This window comes from Buteo buteo, chromosome 6, assembly GCF_964188355.1.
Source record: "Buteo buteo chromosome 6, bButBut1.hap1.1, whole genome shotgun sequence".
Classification (NCBI taxonomy): Eukaryota; Metazoa; Chordata; class Aves; order Accipitriformes; family Accipitridae; genus Buteo; species Buteo buteo.
In genome coordinates this window covers 40,598,104-40,615,428 of record NC_134176.1, presented here as the reverse complement: position 1 = coordinate 40,615,428, position 17,325 = coordinate 40,598,104, and the positions used below count along the sequence as shown (strand labels likewise).

The 17,325-nt window shown below is 37.5% G+C and overlaps 1 protein-coding gene across 3 annotated transcripts in view; it reads right to left on the bottom strand.

The window, feature by feature from the left end:
• RBM25 (RNA binding motif protein 25) overlaps window positions 1-17,325 on the bottom strand; it is a 35,387-nt gene that overhangs the window by 4,991 nt on the left and 13,071 nt on the right. For 2 of the 3 annotated variants that reach the window (XM_075030578.1, XM_075030579.1), the window contains 13 exons: window positions 16,956-17,013; window positions 15,604-15,764; window positions 12,868-13,050; window positions 10,579-10,632; window positions 10,237-10,320; window positions 6,380-6,660; window positions 5,586-5,808; window positions 5,168-5,257; window positions 3,452-3,525; window positions 2,574-2,724; window positions 1,904-2,228; window positions 598-872; window positions 56-154 (listed from right to left, as the gene is read on the bottom strand). In XM_075030578.1, coding sequence (XP_074886679.1) covers window positions 56-154; window positions 598-872; window positions 1,904-2,228; window positions 2,574-2,724; window positions 3,452-3,525; window positions 5,168-5,257; window positions 5,586-5,808; window positions 6,380-6,660; window positions 10,237-10,320; window positions 10,579-10,632; window positions 12,868-13,050; window positions 15,604-15,764; window positions 16,956-17,013 — 2,058 coding nt within the window. The remainder of the gene's footprint in view (window positions 1-55; window positions 155-597; window positions 873-1,903; window positions 2,229-2,573; window positions 2,725-3,451; window positions 3,526-5,167; window positions 5,258-5,585; window positions 5,809-6,379; window positions 6,661-10,236; window positions 10,321-10,578; window positions 10,633-12,867; window positions 13,051-15,603; window positions 15,765-16,955; window positions 17,014-17,325) is intronic. The other variant, XM_075030580.1, reaches the window with a different exon arrangement.

The following is a 17,325-nucleotide window of genomic DNA, read 5'->3' as shown; positions in this document are numbered from 1 at the left end:
CAGCTTAAATAGGGAGCAAACCCCAGACTTCACAAAGGCACTGGAAGATACTAACCTTAGAACAAACAAAGTCAACTAGCGTGGCTTCTTCTTCACCAATATATTCTATTATTTTCTTGTTGATCCACGGTCTAATTCGACGTTCCATTAGTGTCTGGAAAAAGAAAAAGAACCAAACCCCATCATTTCCATAAACTTTACTGTCTTGAAACAATACTGCCAGATAGGCAGCTATAAGACCCAAACAACTGTTTAGCAGAAGATACATTTTGCTATCAATGAGATAACGCTTAGAGATTTGGCATCTGCAAGTATTTGACAGCCAAACATGTTTTTACAGGACCTTTTTTCCACCCTTCCATAAATCTGCTACGCAATTTGTAGCAACAATTTAGAAGAGACTAAACAAAAATAAGCAGGCATACTTCAGAATAAGTATTATATATGGACAAGAAATACAGTACTTAAGTTTGATTCCATTTGATGTTGCTGCTTCAATCCACTGGGGTCCCAGGAACACTGTTTTTCTATTCAGTTCCAAGGTTTGTTTGGAAAAATTATGCTTTTTTTGTGAATGGTTAAAAGAAATCAACTTACTGAATCCACAATTGACCAGTCAAGAGGATAAGCAAAGAGCTCCGGTTTTGCTGTGGGAATCTTCTCAATGAGACTCTTAATATGTTTACGTTTTTCTTCTGTGTTGACACTGCCTTTGATACTGCTTTTATCTTCTTCTCCATAATCCAGGGGGACAAGTTTCCTTTTCCGGGGCACATCATCACTGTCTTCATCATCAAATTTATTGAAAACACTATCCACAGCAAGCTTCTTCCTTTTTACAGCATTGGGCTGATTAGGACTGTTGCAGGCACCTACAACCCAAAAGACAGAGTAACATATTCACAAACTGCAACTGAAGCTAGTTTGCTCTTCACACATTTCTTGAGAAATATCAGTTTGTATGTTATATAAATGTCTGTGAATGCCTAGCATCAGTGCCATAATCTCTCAAACTCTGTTATAAAAATGGCAAAAGAGGTAAAGATCTCAAACGGAGTTTGTTCAAGATTTTTGAGAAATAGGGTCTTCTTTCTCTGCCCTGAAACCAGTTACCACCCTCATTGAGGGACGACTATAACACGAGTTCAAACCTCAGCAGAGACAGAGCATGGAAGTGAAAGGTTGCAATGAATACAGCCGTAGGAAAAGCATTAATCAGTTTGCCTAATACCATACAGTCTCTCTTCATTCAAGATCTAACACAGTAAGTGCTCAAACTGCAGCCCCAGTATAATTTAATCAAAATAATAAAGAGTAAGTGCACAAACCTTCTGGAATACAAATATCCTCAGTTCTGCAGCTCAGAACAAAATTTTTTTTAAGACACGAGGAAATTGCTAAAGTACTAAGGAACTCTACACTCCCGTTCCATTCACAATTTTCATCAATTCATTGTGCTACTCTAAGAAGAAGAAAAAATAATCTAATTTTCAGTTTTCTTCTTTTAGAAGGATCTTTGTGAACAAACATAAGAACTATCTAGGGCTTAAATCTCACATATACATCAATGAAAAGTAGCAATGAGTTTAAAAAGAGATATTTAGAGATCTATTAAGTTGAAAAAACATGTGGAAATAACTAATTCCAGCTCAGAGCATTCCTAAAAAATTCAAGCCTTGAGGATTCCAAAACTTCCGTCCCTTTTCCCCCTACAGATTTTGGAAGAACAGAGATTTATAAAAAGTATCTTCTGGATAGAAGTCAAGCACAGCATCTGGATAACAACAGCTTGATACAAGTATATCAAAACATACAATATATTTGGAAAACTGTGTGGCTACTCAGCTTGGCATTTTTTTCATTCTTATCCCATATGGAACATGAAAATATAATGTAAACTTGCCCAATTTGAGGCTAAGTCCTATTTTGGGCCGATGCTCCTCCGGCTGCTGTTGATCAGGTGAATTTTCATGAGGGATAATAATGCCACAGGGAGACTCATCACCAGGTGTGTTAGGGGTTGCATTTCCACTAGCAGAAGAAACAGATGGGGCAGAACTGATGGGTCGTAAAGTTGGTTTAAGGCAGGGCTTTTGTTCAGGCTCCTCCTCCTCTTCCTCTGGTTCTTCTCTTTTTTCCTCTTTTTCTGCCTTTTCTTCCTCTTCCTCCTCAGACTCTGGCTCTTGTTTTATTTGTGGCTGCCTACGCCGCTCAGCCTCCTGCTCCATCTACAATAAAACAGACAATTAGCAAAAAAGAAGCTTTCTCAAAAACAGCAGTTTGAAAGAATCTAAAGATCCTCTGTTTCCTAAAGAAGTCTTTGTTAGTCTGCCTGCAACTACTGCCATTATAATCAGAAATACTGATTAATCCAAATTTGTTTTTGAACTCCATCCAAACATAGATCTGGAAAGTTATTTTTTGTTTCTAATGTTCTTACTGCTTATCTGGACTGCTTTTTAAGAAACAGGGAACAGAGCAAATATTAACTATCAGATCTCTGACGTAATTTTGATCAATACCACCAGAATACCAAGGGCTCTTTTTTTCCTGTCACACCACCAGCTACTTACCCTCTGGAGTTCTGCATCTGGATCTGGGTGTCCTTCTGCCAGAAGGCGCTGCCTAATTTCTTCTAATTCTTCCTTTTCCCTTTTCCTATCCCGTTCATCTGCTTCCATCTCTTTCTCCCTGTCTCGTAGCCTCTTCTGAAGAGCACTACCCCTACAAAAGATATGGATTTTGTATATCAAAGAACATTCCAATGAGAACCTTGTAACACAATACAAGAAATATCCGATAAGAGATGTTATATTCCATTAAATGAAAGTAAGATTCATAAGAGCATCTGGTGTCCTTTATTTTTGTAACAGAGGAATCTAAGATACCAGTTCCCAATCTTACAATACAGAATTTACCCCATCACATTAAACAGATGTAGAGAATGTGACAGCTGGTCTTGTTAGAAAACCAATCAAATTATTTTATAGGTTTTTACTTAACAAGAACCAGTTCTGCTAAATTAGTCTAATGCAAATTTTAGTTAGCCCCATGCTGAAGGATCTTCCCCATCTTTTACAGAGTTAACTAGCTTGTTCTTCGTACAATTTACAACTTCCTTGTAGTGAATTTTTTAGAGGCATGCTTGGTCCCTTCTCCCTGCCCCTACCACCTTATTTTGGTATTACAGTGACCTCTGCGCTGCCTCACCCACAAGTTAAGTGATAGGAAGGAGCAGCTACTCCCAAGCATTAACAAGTAGCAGTAAGGAGTTTCCTTTTTCCCTCTGGCACTTATCAAGTGACACTGAAATAATTTAGATAACTATAAAACCCTTACATCACCACATAATCAGTCAAACAAACTCTATAAGCCTCTGCCAACAAACCCCACAATTGTGTTAAAATGAACAATGAAGATTTTATCATTAGGAATCAATACAAAGACATACCTGTAGTATTTTGGATCATCTCTGTCATCATCATAATCTTCTAAGAATTCTTTTAACCGTTTGGCTTCTTTTGCCTGCAAGAAATTGAAACATAATTAATGTTATAAAATGATTTCTGGTTTTCTCTCAGAGTTTAAAATTTAGTATTATTATTAATAAGTTTAGTTTATATCTACTATGCTTCAAACTAAAAATACAGAGTTCCAGACAGAAAATTGAAAGGTTTTGGAACTGCATCATCTTCGAGGGATCTGTCAACTTCCTATCATACATTCAATAGCAGATAGTACATCCATTAGGTCCACTGGCATCATGTCTCCAATTTACAGACTACTGTTCTTTTATTAGCATTTCAAAGGGTTTTTAAATATACCGCTCCCCCACTTTTTTTTTTTTTACATCACAAAAGAGGATCAAAGTTCCTGTTCTTTAAATCTGTAAGTCTGGTATTGGATATTTTAACATGGCAGCTTAAGTGTATTTTGTCACTGTTGTTTTGTTTCAGTAGCTGTGCTTTTTAAAAAAGATTTAGTTATGCACAGAAACAAATCTAATGTATCTAACAAATCTTACTTCTAGGGTAAGCACTCTCCTGCTGTGTTACTAATCCAAACCATGTGGCACTCTATTAATGCACAGACCTGAGACTGAAGGGGGCAAGAGGCATAGAGGGGAGACACTTTTTTCCCCTCTCTGATTAAAAAAGAGAGCAGTTCTTTAAAGAGAACACAAATTAGGACATTCTAACCTGTATCTAAGCAATATCTTTAAACCAACAATAAGATATTTCTATGCTAATGACTTTGAGAAACAAATTACAATAACGGTTGTAAATTCAGCACAAAATTTAACACTGCTCTCTACAACTGCCATCCATAGCCAGCATCCAGGAAGATTATGAATAGGAAATATCCTTGAGTCATTCTCAAACACTTTTTTCCCCTCAACCATTTAGGAGGAAAACTTAGATTCCACATAAAGCAATGTTCTCTCCCCCCCAACCTTCTTTCCCGTTTCCCTTTGCATATTTTGCTTTGAAGCAATTCACAATACATCTCCTGCTTAGAATGCTCTCATATCTTCTCTCTTTCTCTGAGAGAATTATGAAGTGAAATAACACCACCATAATTTAAAACCAACTTCTTTACACTTTAGCACAAAACTACAAGATTACAAAAATATCTATCTTTCAAAGGTGTCTTTTGGGACAAAACTTCCAAGCGTTACACTGATAACTGTGACAATTTCACAACTAATGAACTAAAGACAGACTTTTACAAAGTGCTTAGATATATTATAGAATATTGTAACATATATTATAGAAGGTTCAGGCACATGAGCAGGTTAGAAGTAAAAAGACTGGTCTAGTTCCACCTGCATGACATAGAACATACAGTAGGTTTTGCTACAAATCTGACACAAATACAGGGCACGATGATCAAACCACAGTATTTTGCAGCTGCCTATGTCTCATTCTTTTGACTTCACAAGACCAAGCCACTAGGCTTTGTTTTCCAGGCTCTCAATAGTACTCCCACTTATTAGACATCTGCTGTTCCAAGTCTTATTAACTTTTTTTTTTAATTAAAACATACATGGTGTTTATACAAAGTGAGAGCTTTACCACTATCCATCAAGACAGCAGCAGAATGTTCCATTCTAAATGGGACCCAAAGAACAAGGGGGAAAAATTACAAGTAAAACTATAAGACTTACCATTTCCCTTCTTCTTTCTTCTTCCCTTTCAGCCTCTTTCTCATATTCTCGACTTTTCTTCCGTTCTCTGATTTCCCAGTTTTTAAGACGCTACAACAGAAGAAAAAACCACACACTCCAATCTCAGGAACATTAAGGAGAGCAATACTACTTTGGAGTTAGTTTGCATTATTGTTTAAAACCAACTGCATTAAAATTAAGTACATTATTTATTTGTAAGTTAAAAAACTAGAATAAGAAGTCCAAAATTGTTCTGAAAATGACTTATGTATTCTGCCCCGATTCATGTAGTCAAAGGATTAAAAATGTATTTAGAAACAGGAGAGGGAGAACGAATGATACGTTTTATAGTAGAAGACTTATTATCATGCCTCAGAAACAATTTTTCCCTTAAGGAACCTTAAAAATACCAACCTACCTCTTGGTACGCAGCTTCTTTTTCCCGCAGTTTCCTCTCTAGTTTTCGGCGTTCGTAGGCATCTTCTTCATCTTCTTCTCGGTCTCTCTTCTTATCCTTCTCCCGTTCTCGTTCCCGTTCGCGTTCTCTTTCCCGTTCCCGTTCGCGTTCTCTTTCCCGTTCCCGTTCGCGTTCTCTTTCCCGTTCCCGTTCGCGTTCTCTTTCCCTATCTCTGCTTTTTTCTCTGAAGGAAGGAAGGAAGTCCAAAGTTAAGTGCAGAGCTTTCCTCTCTGCTCAATCAAATGATTTAACTTCAAATGCATAATGTACTGTTCATAGCATCTTGCAAGTTACTCTTCTTCTGCAGTTGTACAAGATGATTAGCTGATATAGCAATGGGCATAAATCAGTATTTCTAATGTATTCAAACCCCCATTTACTTAAAAGTAGTTGTTTGAGCACTAACCATTATATAGTGATATCTACAGAAACTAAGCGTGAGCATATGGCAGTTCTCACATATGGTTTACAGACAACTTGAACCCTACTAACTACTAACAAGATGATTTAAAGTGAAACAGCTATTTTTTCTATGGTGAAAAGGGAAAAAGCAGCATCTAGAGCCTGACATGATTAGGCACAGTTTAAGACTGAAAGAAAATACAGCATTTTCTAAAATTTTAATTTCCTGTCTTTACTCTGATCTTCCAAAAGGACCATTCGCTTTTGAGTGACAGCTGATCTGCTGAACTATACGCACTTAGTAAACAGTACTAGGGAAAAACTGAAATAAATAGCAACTCAAACGCATTTACCTTGATCTACTCCGATCCTTGTTGCGATCTGAACTCCTTTCACGATCTCTGTCACGATCTCGGTCTCGTTCGCGGTCTCTGTCTCGGTCCTTAGTTCGGTCACGATCCCTATCTCGCTCTCGTTCACGCTCCCGTTCCTTCTCCTTCTCTCGTTCACGCTCCCTCTCTCTTTCACGCTCCCTCCTTTCTCGTTCACGCTCCCGTTCCCTTTCTCTTTCTCTGCGTTCTTTTTCAATTTCCTGTCTTTCTTTCTCCTTTTTGCCTTTTTCCTCCTCCAGTTTCTAAAAACCAACAAGAGAACTTTCATAGTTAATTTTGTAGTTACAGGAACTGGATATTCCCGACGCAACACACAAGGCTGGTAATGGAAATACCAAAACCGCCACTGATTTTAAAATATTAAATAGGGTTTGGTGGGTATTTTTTGGAACTCATAAGTATGAAATCAAAATGCAGCAATCACAAGACTAAGTTTCGTGCAAAAGCATAGATCTACACAGACCAGCAATCTCCAACCTTAGCAGAGTAGGGCTGGCCTCATATTATAAGCTGACTAAACTGCACATACACAGTGCACTGCCAGTCATGATTCAGGTGGGCCACAAATTCCATTGGCCCTATAAGCCACTTGGGTACAAGCAAAGTGAACTTCTAGCTGATAAAATTAATTCTGTTCAACTAGGAAAATATATTTCAGTGGAATGCTTACTGGGACAGTGAGTTGTTTCCCAAAAAGTCTTGGCAGACCAAAACTGTCCTATATGAAAACTTGGGTAAAGAAATTTATCCACTTACACATGGTGCATGTGGTTAAACAGTGAGGAGAGCTGCAACCTTTCCCCTTTTCCCTCCCTAAAAAAGTTCTAACAGTTCATTGGTAAGAATTGGACTCTGCAGAATGGAATCCTTAACTTCCACCACTGCAAGATGGAGAGAGTTAAAAAAAGGTTGGAAATAGCTCTTTTGAAACACAGAAACTAAAGGGTTACCTGCTACAGTTTTACTAAAAATTGTACAAAATTGCCACTTTTTTTTCAATTAGAAACAGTTCCTATGACCAGAATTCCTATAAGACAATAGAAAATACATCAACAGAATGATAGATAAATCCATCCTTGGAAGCAATTGTTATGTGTTAACTTACAGATGCTGTGCTAGGACATGGACCGCCAACACTGGATTAACCTTGCCTATAAGCTATGTTTCTGGGAGGAAGAGCAAGTACACGGTTCACAAATATACCAAATAACAACCAAATATACCAAATTTCAACCTGATGGATGCCAGAATACCACTTTTTTGAACAAATATTGAGCAGAATAAACAGGTTTATCCCCTTTGGCTCCACGTTTACCATCACTGAAATGAAATTAAAAACTGGAACAATGAAACAGCATTTTCTCTGGTTTGGTTTTTTTTTTCTTTTCTTTTAAACAAAGCATTTAAGACAACTTTAAAAAGCAATCTTACCTGATAAGTGTTCTTCTGCCATAGGCACAGGGACCAGAGAACCGACAAAGGATTACAGAAGTAAAGCTAATTCACTAGTGATTAATGTATCCAGTGAAACTACACTGCATTGATAGCACAATACAGGCAAACTAATGTTGGATACATTGAAATCACAAAAGGAAAAAGGGACTAAAAATGGTAGGAATTGGTAGAAAACTGATATGAAAAAACAAAACTTAGATTCTACGATATACACTGGGCTGAAAACCAGTTTCTAAAGAACTGTATTTTACAGGAGCTTTACAGTGTTAAACCTCAGTACGGTCAGATGTTAAAACTAGGTTGTCAACTTTTAAAAATCCAACTTACCTCAAATTTCATATACTTTTAAAGAAAAGTTTACATACTGAAGTGGTTGATACTTACAGGTTATCTTAGATGTTCCAATAGAAATTTCTTTGGTTGAACTCCTGCTTTTTTGTCACTCTCAAAAACTTTGTTCATGGTGAGATTTCTCAAGAGAGTGGGTTTCCTTTTTTTTTTTAATATATATTCACACAAGTGTAAATACACACACACAAGTCTTGGTGTATTAAAATCCATTTTGTAGGTCCTTTCTTAAAATCCAATTGAAAAAATAAATTTATCTATTTTGTAATCAAAATCTGACCTCATCAACTTCTATCAGCCTAAATAAGAGGATCTGAAAGGGTAATGGGATGGGAACAGCATCAGATAAATTGAAGTAATGAACAGAAATGAACAGGTAGAAGAATTATAAATCTTACCTTGAGCTCTCTTCAGACTCGTCCGTGCTGTAAATGGACGCCCCCTGCAATGCTGATACCCTGACAGTCTGTGGTTATTTTTTTATAAACTCATACCAAAAACATGCAAAGGTTCACTGTGCTCACTAGCCAGCTGCTAAAGATTCAACAGCCCCTTTTAAACATATCCAATATACACAATGACTACTTTCAGTTCATTTTTAATGTTAAGAAACCCAAAATAGCCCCCCAATAATACAGATTAAAGGCAGTAAAATGCCCAACAGCTTCTGAAACAATGAAGCATGGTTTTGGTTTTTTTTGTTGGTTGTTTTTTAAAAAAAACTTATTACTTGTTTGCATCTTTGTACCAGTGACAACTTGGGGCTCGGAATTGAACACAATTCTACCGAAGTTTCACCACTGACCAGTTTCACATTCAATTGCTGAGCTTCTCCAGATATTTCTTTTAGAATTTTTCCCCAGGTTTTTATCTCCAACAACTTCAGTCATGAGAAAAACTGAATACGTGTACATACAACAATGTGTAGTCACTTGTGTTTACACTGATACAGTTGTGTGAAAACATGGTACCATCCCCAGTGACTGCATGTGGTAAAGCTGAATAACACGGGCATACTTCACCTTGCTGTACCTTCAACATTTTCTTTAACGTTGACTTGGGAGTATTTTGAAATAAAAGTGTGTGCTCAAAAGAGGAGCTTGCTGATACTTCCCTAGGCCAAGGACCATTCCAGTCTTGTTGGGGAAAAAAATAATACCAACTTTAAGCTAAACATTAAAATAAGAACATTACATGCATAGTTGTGCTTTACTATCCGCAAGTATCATATTCCAAAGCAGAAACATTCACAGATGCACTAGCATTAGTGGAAACTTCTGTAAGTGGGAACCCTGAGGTGGGACTTGATGTGCACAAACATTTTCAAGCCAGTTACCCCTTTGCATATTTTTCTGAGGGGGCATCCATAAGTATAATAAAAAACAGAAGCTCATACTTACATCCTATTCCATGTTACTTTCCAAGCTGTGAGTTTCATCTTGCATTAGTCACCATATGATCTCTATCATAATGGTGGGGGTCAATGAATAGATTAGCTTTATGGGAATTTACAGTTCTTCCATGCATCTAAAGTTTGGTAAGTCTGGTAACCACTGACCTAGTTTTAATCTTCCCCCACTCTTAACTTAGAACTATTAAAATAAAAGACTTAAATTTAATTCAAGTTTCAACTCTTCATAAAATCTTGGATTATGTTACAAATCTACCTACAGAAACACACTCAAGTGTATGTCTTATACTGCAGCCCCGTTTATCCTTTAGTTATAAATATCTTGACTTAATGTATGTGTAGAAACTTAAGTTGCCTTTATTCATGTTAAAGTGAGAAGACTGCAAAATACTCAGTAGCAATCAAAGTCTTAGCATAAAGATGTCAAGGGCCACTTTAACGTGGTAGTTGTCTTTTTTTTGACTTGTAAAGAACTATATGTATATTAAACCTAACACAAACATCATTTTAAGTGATATTGCAATGTACTGCTAAATTTTATAATAGTGGTTTTTGGATTTTGAAAAAGCCTAATTTGTATCAAGTGCAAAAACAAGAATACTACCTTGTGTGTGTCTCTGAATTTACTGATCTCTCTTGATATCAGGTCTCTTTTGTCTTCCTCCATTTCTATAGCATTTATATCCTCCTAAAAAACAAGGGGGACAGGAGGAAAAGCATTAAGAGCCATCTGCACAGACATAGGAGAACAAGAGAAAAGCTGAAGGTTAGAAGTTTTCAACCGGTCTTGCAAGAGATAAATAAAGTCCTTCTGCAGTACCAAACCTGACAGTCTGATGTTAATGAGTGAAAAAAAAATAAATAAAAAAATCAGATGGACAAGAGTCACAAATCTGGCAACTAGCAGTAAACATAGTCATTGTCAAAGCCTACAATGTAAACGAACCTTGGTGATGAGTGGATAAGGTATCAGTGGGGCCACTGGAAATCTGCGGAAAATCTGCGGAAAAATCCACGGAGATTTTTTTTTTTAAAAATAGATTGCACACTACTCTGAAAAACAATGTTTTGTATGTTTGTACTACAAAGCAATATTGTATTGCTGTGAGCTCATTTCTTTGATTCAACAAAATTACAGAAGAACCTCGCTAATTCTCCCTTCTCTGAACTACTTAAAATACATAGTGAGGTCTCATATTAGTAAGACTTCACTGTATTACAAGTGTACTACAGGATATTAGTATGCTATGGTAGCATCATAAACAAGACTAAGCTACACTTGCCAATATAAATGATCAGTATATTTGCGGTGGGTATGTCTTGATGTTATTTACTCGCTAATTCGCAAAATTTGGTAGATTGCACCTACTAACTAATAGTTAGTGCGAATTAGCGAGGTTCCCCCGTGCTTGAAATTGAAAACCAGATTCCACTCACTCTCAGTTCCCCGCACACATTTTCAACTCCCCCACATCAGTCATGCCTTCATCCAGAAGAACTAACAGACTCTGCTGCTAACACCAGCGGGAGTCTTCTTCACACCAAGCTCTTCAGGGGACAAAAGCCCCAAAGCTGGCAAGCTTCCCTGCCCCCCCGCCCCACACCCAACCATATATCTGCATCCATCTTCCCTTTCCCCCCCACCCTCCACAGTCCTTCTCTCCCCTCTCCTTTAAGGACAAGAGAGCAATGAGCTAGGACCATCTCTTCACTCCCACCTCTATCCACACAGGCCAAAGATGGCAACTTCCAAGTTTCTTTTCCTCCCTCCCAATATGGGAAGGGTGATGGGGTGTAATTTCAACCCACAAGTGCTATGTAATTAGGAAGAGCTTATTTGTCTACTTGACTAGCTCAGATTGGTCAAATTCTACATCATACAGAGCTAGCAGAATATCCCTCTGTCCCAGGGACATACTCAGCACCCAGGTCTTCCAAGACTGCAGTGGTCTCTTACAATGTTTAACTACCTGGCATTTTTCATGGCCATATATATATATATACATATATATATATATATGTACCCACAGGACAATACACATTGTAACAATGCTTGTAACAAAAAATACAGCTGATAGCATTAGACAGTGACTCATTTGTAAATTCTCATCCAAGACAGCATCTTCTCCCAAAGGGAGGGAGAGGAAAGAAAAACAAATTCTCAGCTCAGCACTCTTATACCTCAGGTCAGCCATAGCTAACAATGTTGTGGGGAAGATATACTCGCTCCCTGAGGGAGATGTTGCTTCTTGCACCACAGTTAAACTCCATGAGCATTTGAAACTGCATTATTGCCTTGGAATAGGTACTTTGCAGAAGACTTAAGTGGGCAAAAATCTTGGTCAATCAATTTTCCAATCTCTTTCATATTAGGTGCAGAATGGTAGGCGTGAAAGCCTGTTTTCTCATGGTTAGAAACTTGGCTGGAAAAGCTAAGTCTGAGTTTGGTCATTCTTATTCCCCCTTCTCCAGTTTGTTTTAATGCATAAAAAGGTCATCCACAGAAGCAGGTCTAAACCAGAACATTCATTCCTGCTTAACAGGGTTTTTTTGCATTACACAATATATAAAAACCAGCTGATCAAATCCAGCCAAATTGAGACATGCGTGTAAAAGTGATTTTGTAAGGCAGGAAGATTACAATACGCCTTTCATCCCTGAAAGATCCCTCCAGGGTTTGTGAGGTATACATATATACAACTAATGAAGTACTTCGACATCTGGGGAGACAGCTGCAACCAGTTGGATCAAGGCGCACTACAAGAATGCATAGTATAAGCAGAGAGAAGAAGAATTTTGTCAAAAACTACCAGAGCAAGTTCCTGCCATTACAAAAGCGCCCTGGCACCTTTCAATGGAAGTGGACAGTATGCAGGAACTCTTTACAGTTGTTTAAGTTCTCATCTGAAAAACCCTACAAGCACATACAGATTAAACTGCACTAAATTCAGTATTTCCACCTTCAGAGGGATGAAAGGTCAGTTCAATCCTGCCCAGATTCAAACCTGTTGTTCCAAGAAGTCTAGGTGCTTAGATGCCTAAACCATCCTGAAGGGATGGTGTCTATAACTGACTATCTTTCAGCTTAAAAAAAAATGAAACTGCTGCTGACATCAATGCTTGTTGATTTGTTTTCTCATCAGGAGTTTAGGTTTAAAGTATTTGCACAAGGTTTGGCCATTATATAAAGGTGAGTTGAAGAAAAATCTGTTTTGTCCAAAATCAAAACACATACGTCCTCCTTCTTTTCCTTTTTCTTCTTCCTGGGGTGAGAGTCAGATTCCTGGGAGGGGGCATTGAGCTCGCTGGAATATTCTCGTATTAAGACTTCAATGGCCCCTTTAATTATCTGATCTCTTCTTTTCGTTTCCTCATCCAGTGCTTCATCATCATCATTTGTTGTCTCTGGTCTGGAGTTCTAAGGAAAAATGGCAAAGTAACAGGAATCAATAAATTGAGAATAATATTAGTTTTATTTCAGAAGTTCACCTTTGATCATCACATTCATGCCCCTACAGCATTTACTAAAAAAACAAAAACAAACCAGAAAACAACACAACAAAACCCAAACCCCCCACAAAACCCAAACCACCTACAAATAGTTATCAATTGCATTATTTCAGTCAGATCTTCTCACACTGGCAATACCATAGGGACCATATAGTTTTACATGTGGAATGGCTGCAGAGAGCAAGTGTAGGATTGCATAATAAAATAGAACAGATAAATGGTGATTAAGGTGGTAGACAAGAAAAGAGAAAGTGCACGCACGCTCACAGAAAGGCAATCACTATAGTCCAGCTCTTGGTCAAAAGTTTCTGCCTTGTATCCTCCAGAACTTCAAGTCATTTCAATAGCAGTTCCTCAAAGCCTTCTACTTAAGTGCCATGCAATACAAATGCCTACCTATAACTTTCAAGCTGCAACTTATAACGGGAGAACGTAAAGAAACATTGTTAGGGAAAACATTCCTTGCACAGCAAACATTTTCTTATTATTGTTGATCAATTTAGTTCCTCATCTTTTTGCCCCTTTCCACCTTGTAGCGAGGAAAGGGAACACACACAAAGAAGAGCGTTTCACAAAATGTTACATGAAAGGGTAGAACTATGATTTGCATAATGAGCAAGGTAGCCCACCTCTTGATCCCCTGAATCTTTTAGAAAAATGGAATCTCACCTGAGAATCCAGCTGGGTATCCCGTCAAGCAATAGGTGGTGGGTGGAGTGAGGGGGAGGGAAGGGTCTGATGGAGCAGCAGCTAAGAATGAGGGGGAAGGGAGGATTCAGTTGGAGCTGAAGAAGCTGCCAGGCCAAGGAGGAGCAGGCTGAAAAGAGCTAGAAGGCAGTGATAGGGAGTGGAACTGAAGAGGTCCAAGGAGAAGTAGTGATCAGGGAAAGGAGCTAATTAGATAAAGGTTTGCTTGGTGTGTCTCTAAAAGAAATTGTGTTGTACTGTACACGTTTGATTTCTTAATAAAAAAGATTAAAGAAAAAAGTTGCAACTTTTGGATCTGAGTGGCACCAGCACACCAATGACGGTATGAAAGGAATCTCAAGCAGTATGATTACAATACACTTCATCAATATTCCTTGGCAATTCGTAGTCTTTATTTGCACTACCACAAACAAAAAAAACATTTGGAGCTAATCTCACTCGACGGTTCAACGGAATTGGCACATACTGTTCACCGAAGCCACAAACAGTAACCTCTGCTTTATTACAATCAATCCCCCACGATTAATTGTAACCCACAGGAGCTCACAGAAAACAGAATTCATGAGAGATGTACAAGAACTCCAGTGATACTTTTTTATAATATCAGCTGTGAAGCACAGTATTGCAGGTGATGCCAACAGGAAACAAGGAAGTATGGAATGAAAAGGTCAGTCAAATCAAACCCTTACCTAGGTTAACAGCTAGTACACTACTCCATTCAAAACCCATGCAGTTAGCACTCTGCTTTACCGAGCCATTGCATTTAATCCCATACACTGGGTACACAGTCAAAAATGTGTCAAGTACTTCAAGTCATCGTTACGCCTCTAGTTCTGGTTATATAAAATGAAATAAAAGTACTCATGTTCCCACTGTATTTTACATACCTTTAAGAACAATTCCAAATTGGAATTTTAAAAATTTACCTGCTACAGTGTGATTAGCATTTTTAGTTTTCTGAACAAGAGCCTCTTCTCACTTTCATTTTACAGAAAATAACTGTTCTAAGTACTATCTTAAGGCATATGCAGAACTTCAAAATAGTTAGAGACCAAACCCAACAACTTGATTGTGATTTGAAATATATTATTTTAGCAAAGAAACAGATAAAATTGATTTTAATAAAATTTCTCAGTTAAGTATCTTTGTCTCTCACAAGAATTCAATATATAAGATATCAAATATCTGCAATTATTCCAGAACAGATCCTTAGCTCTGGAAAAGAATGGTACAAAACCAATTTCCCCATCTACTAAAAGTCTGTAAGCTACCCACTGCCTGATAACTGCATCATCTACTGAATGATCTACTTTCCTTTTCATTAATTTGTTCTAGAAGATCATCAGTGAACAGGAAAGAAACTCCAATTCTCCTCAGACAGCTGATTTACAGAATCTGACTGGGTAACAATTACTTCTAGAGTTTATATACTTTCAACAGTTTCTAAACAAAAATGAAGCAACAATCATAAGGTATAGCATGTATTACTACACTTTAGAATGAATTACAGAATTAATTCTAGAGATTCAGTTGTAGCTTACAGATAAGTTTGAATGCTGGTGAATTAAGAGCTTACACTTCACTGCCTTTCAACATATCTTCAGACTCATTAATGTGATTCTGACGAAATCCTAAAATGAATTAAGGGCAGAGACAAGAATAGAAACCAAGAGACACACTCACAATCTGATCTAGCAAGTATATTACATTACCTTCCTGCCAAAATAACACAAGTCATACATTATATACATACCCCATTAGAAGCCTTTTTCTTTGCTTTCCATTCATCTAGCTGAGCCTTTGTCTTTGCATCAACTTTGACTAGCAGCTTCTTCTCTCCGATCTGGAGGTCATGAAGTAGTCTCAGTGCTCGTAGTGTGGATTCTGGTTCTTTGTACTCACAAAATCCAAAGGCTGAAATGGATGATTGAAATGAAGAGTAAAAGTGTTAAAGGTCTTCAGGTAATTTACTTTGTGTAAGTAAAGTGTTTTGAATCAATACACTTGGAACATAGGCACTTCTTTTTTTGAAACCAGGAGTACACATCATAAAAAGTCAGAAAGATCAGTCACCGCATTAGTCTTTGCTATAACTAATGTGCCAGTGAACAAGGTGAAAGCAATACATACATCGTAGCTGCCCCATCCCTGCAAACATTCAAGGTCGGGGTGGACAGCGCTCTGGGCAACCTGATCTAGTTGAAGATGTCCCTGCTCATTGCAGGGGGGGTTGGACTAGATGACCTTTAAAGGTCCCTTCCAAGTGAAACTATTCTATGATTCTATGATTGTGGTTCTAAAGCTTTTGACATATCCGTCTTAACTAAGGAATGCAGTCTATATGAAGACATGTCTCAGGTGGATTTGCAATTGTCTGAAGACCAAAGACATTGATCAACAGCTCATTGTTAACCTAGAGGGAGGAGTACTTCAAACTAGATTCTTCACAACAGTTACAGAAAGTTGTAAATGAGAAAAACACCTCATGAGAGCAAAATAAACAAAGTATGATATATAAGAAAACTGAAGAAACTGAATTACAACTTGAAAAAATAAAAAAAAAACCAACCTAGGGAAGATATGAGAACACCAACAGTAAAAAACAGTTAACCAGAATTGTTTCCTCTACCCACTGGAGAAAGGTCACATGAAAAAATAAATCAGTTCTATTTGATAATAGGGAAGAAAGAGAAATTTTATATCAGGAAAACCTCCTTAACAGAGAAGGACAATACCTAGTAATGGAAGAGACTATTAACAGTGTTGCAAATATGCTCCTTTGGAGGCCAAGTCCAAACTGGTAAACCTTTCTCAGGGATAGTCTATAAACTCCTGATTCAGTCTCAGAACAGAAAGGTGAGAAAAAATAGGCCCCCAAGACATTTTCCTATTTAACCTTTCTCAATTTTATCTTTTTCATTCTGTCTTGATTTCAAGGACAGAAAATACTAGCCCTTTACTAGGAAGTATTTAGCAGTTAAATATCATATACAGTATCCTAAAATGTAACAGTATTAACAATAGCAATGTGTCAGACATTTGAAAAGCTGCCAGGTAATAAAAACAAGAGTCTGACTAGAGATTTTGAAAAGTATGAACAATTACCTTGAAGTTTTCCAGATGCCCCTTGGACTCTCTTCCAACTCAAAACCAAGCCACATTTCTGCATTAAAGATAAATATTATTAAATAATATTATTGTTTATGTTCAAAATATTACAAAAACTTAACGCCTCTTTGCAAAAAATGACATGTAAAAAGGGTAAACACTATTAAAATATAAAATAAGTCTATGTTCACTGACATGCACAGCTTAAAAAAAGCTGTACTCTTCACTTACTGACTTTAAACTCAAGCATAATGGACTGCAGTTCCAGTGTATGGGACTAACTCTGCATTTAGTTTCAATCCACTGCTTGTGGGTCATTACTTCATTCATCAGCCAGGGATGAAATATAACAAGCAGTCCACTGTAC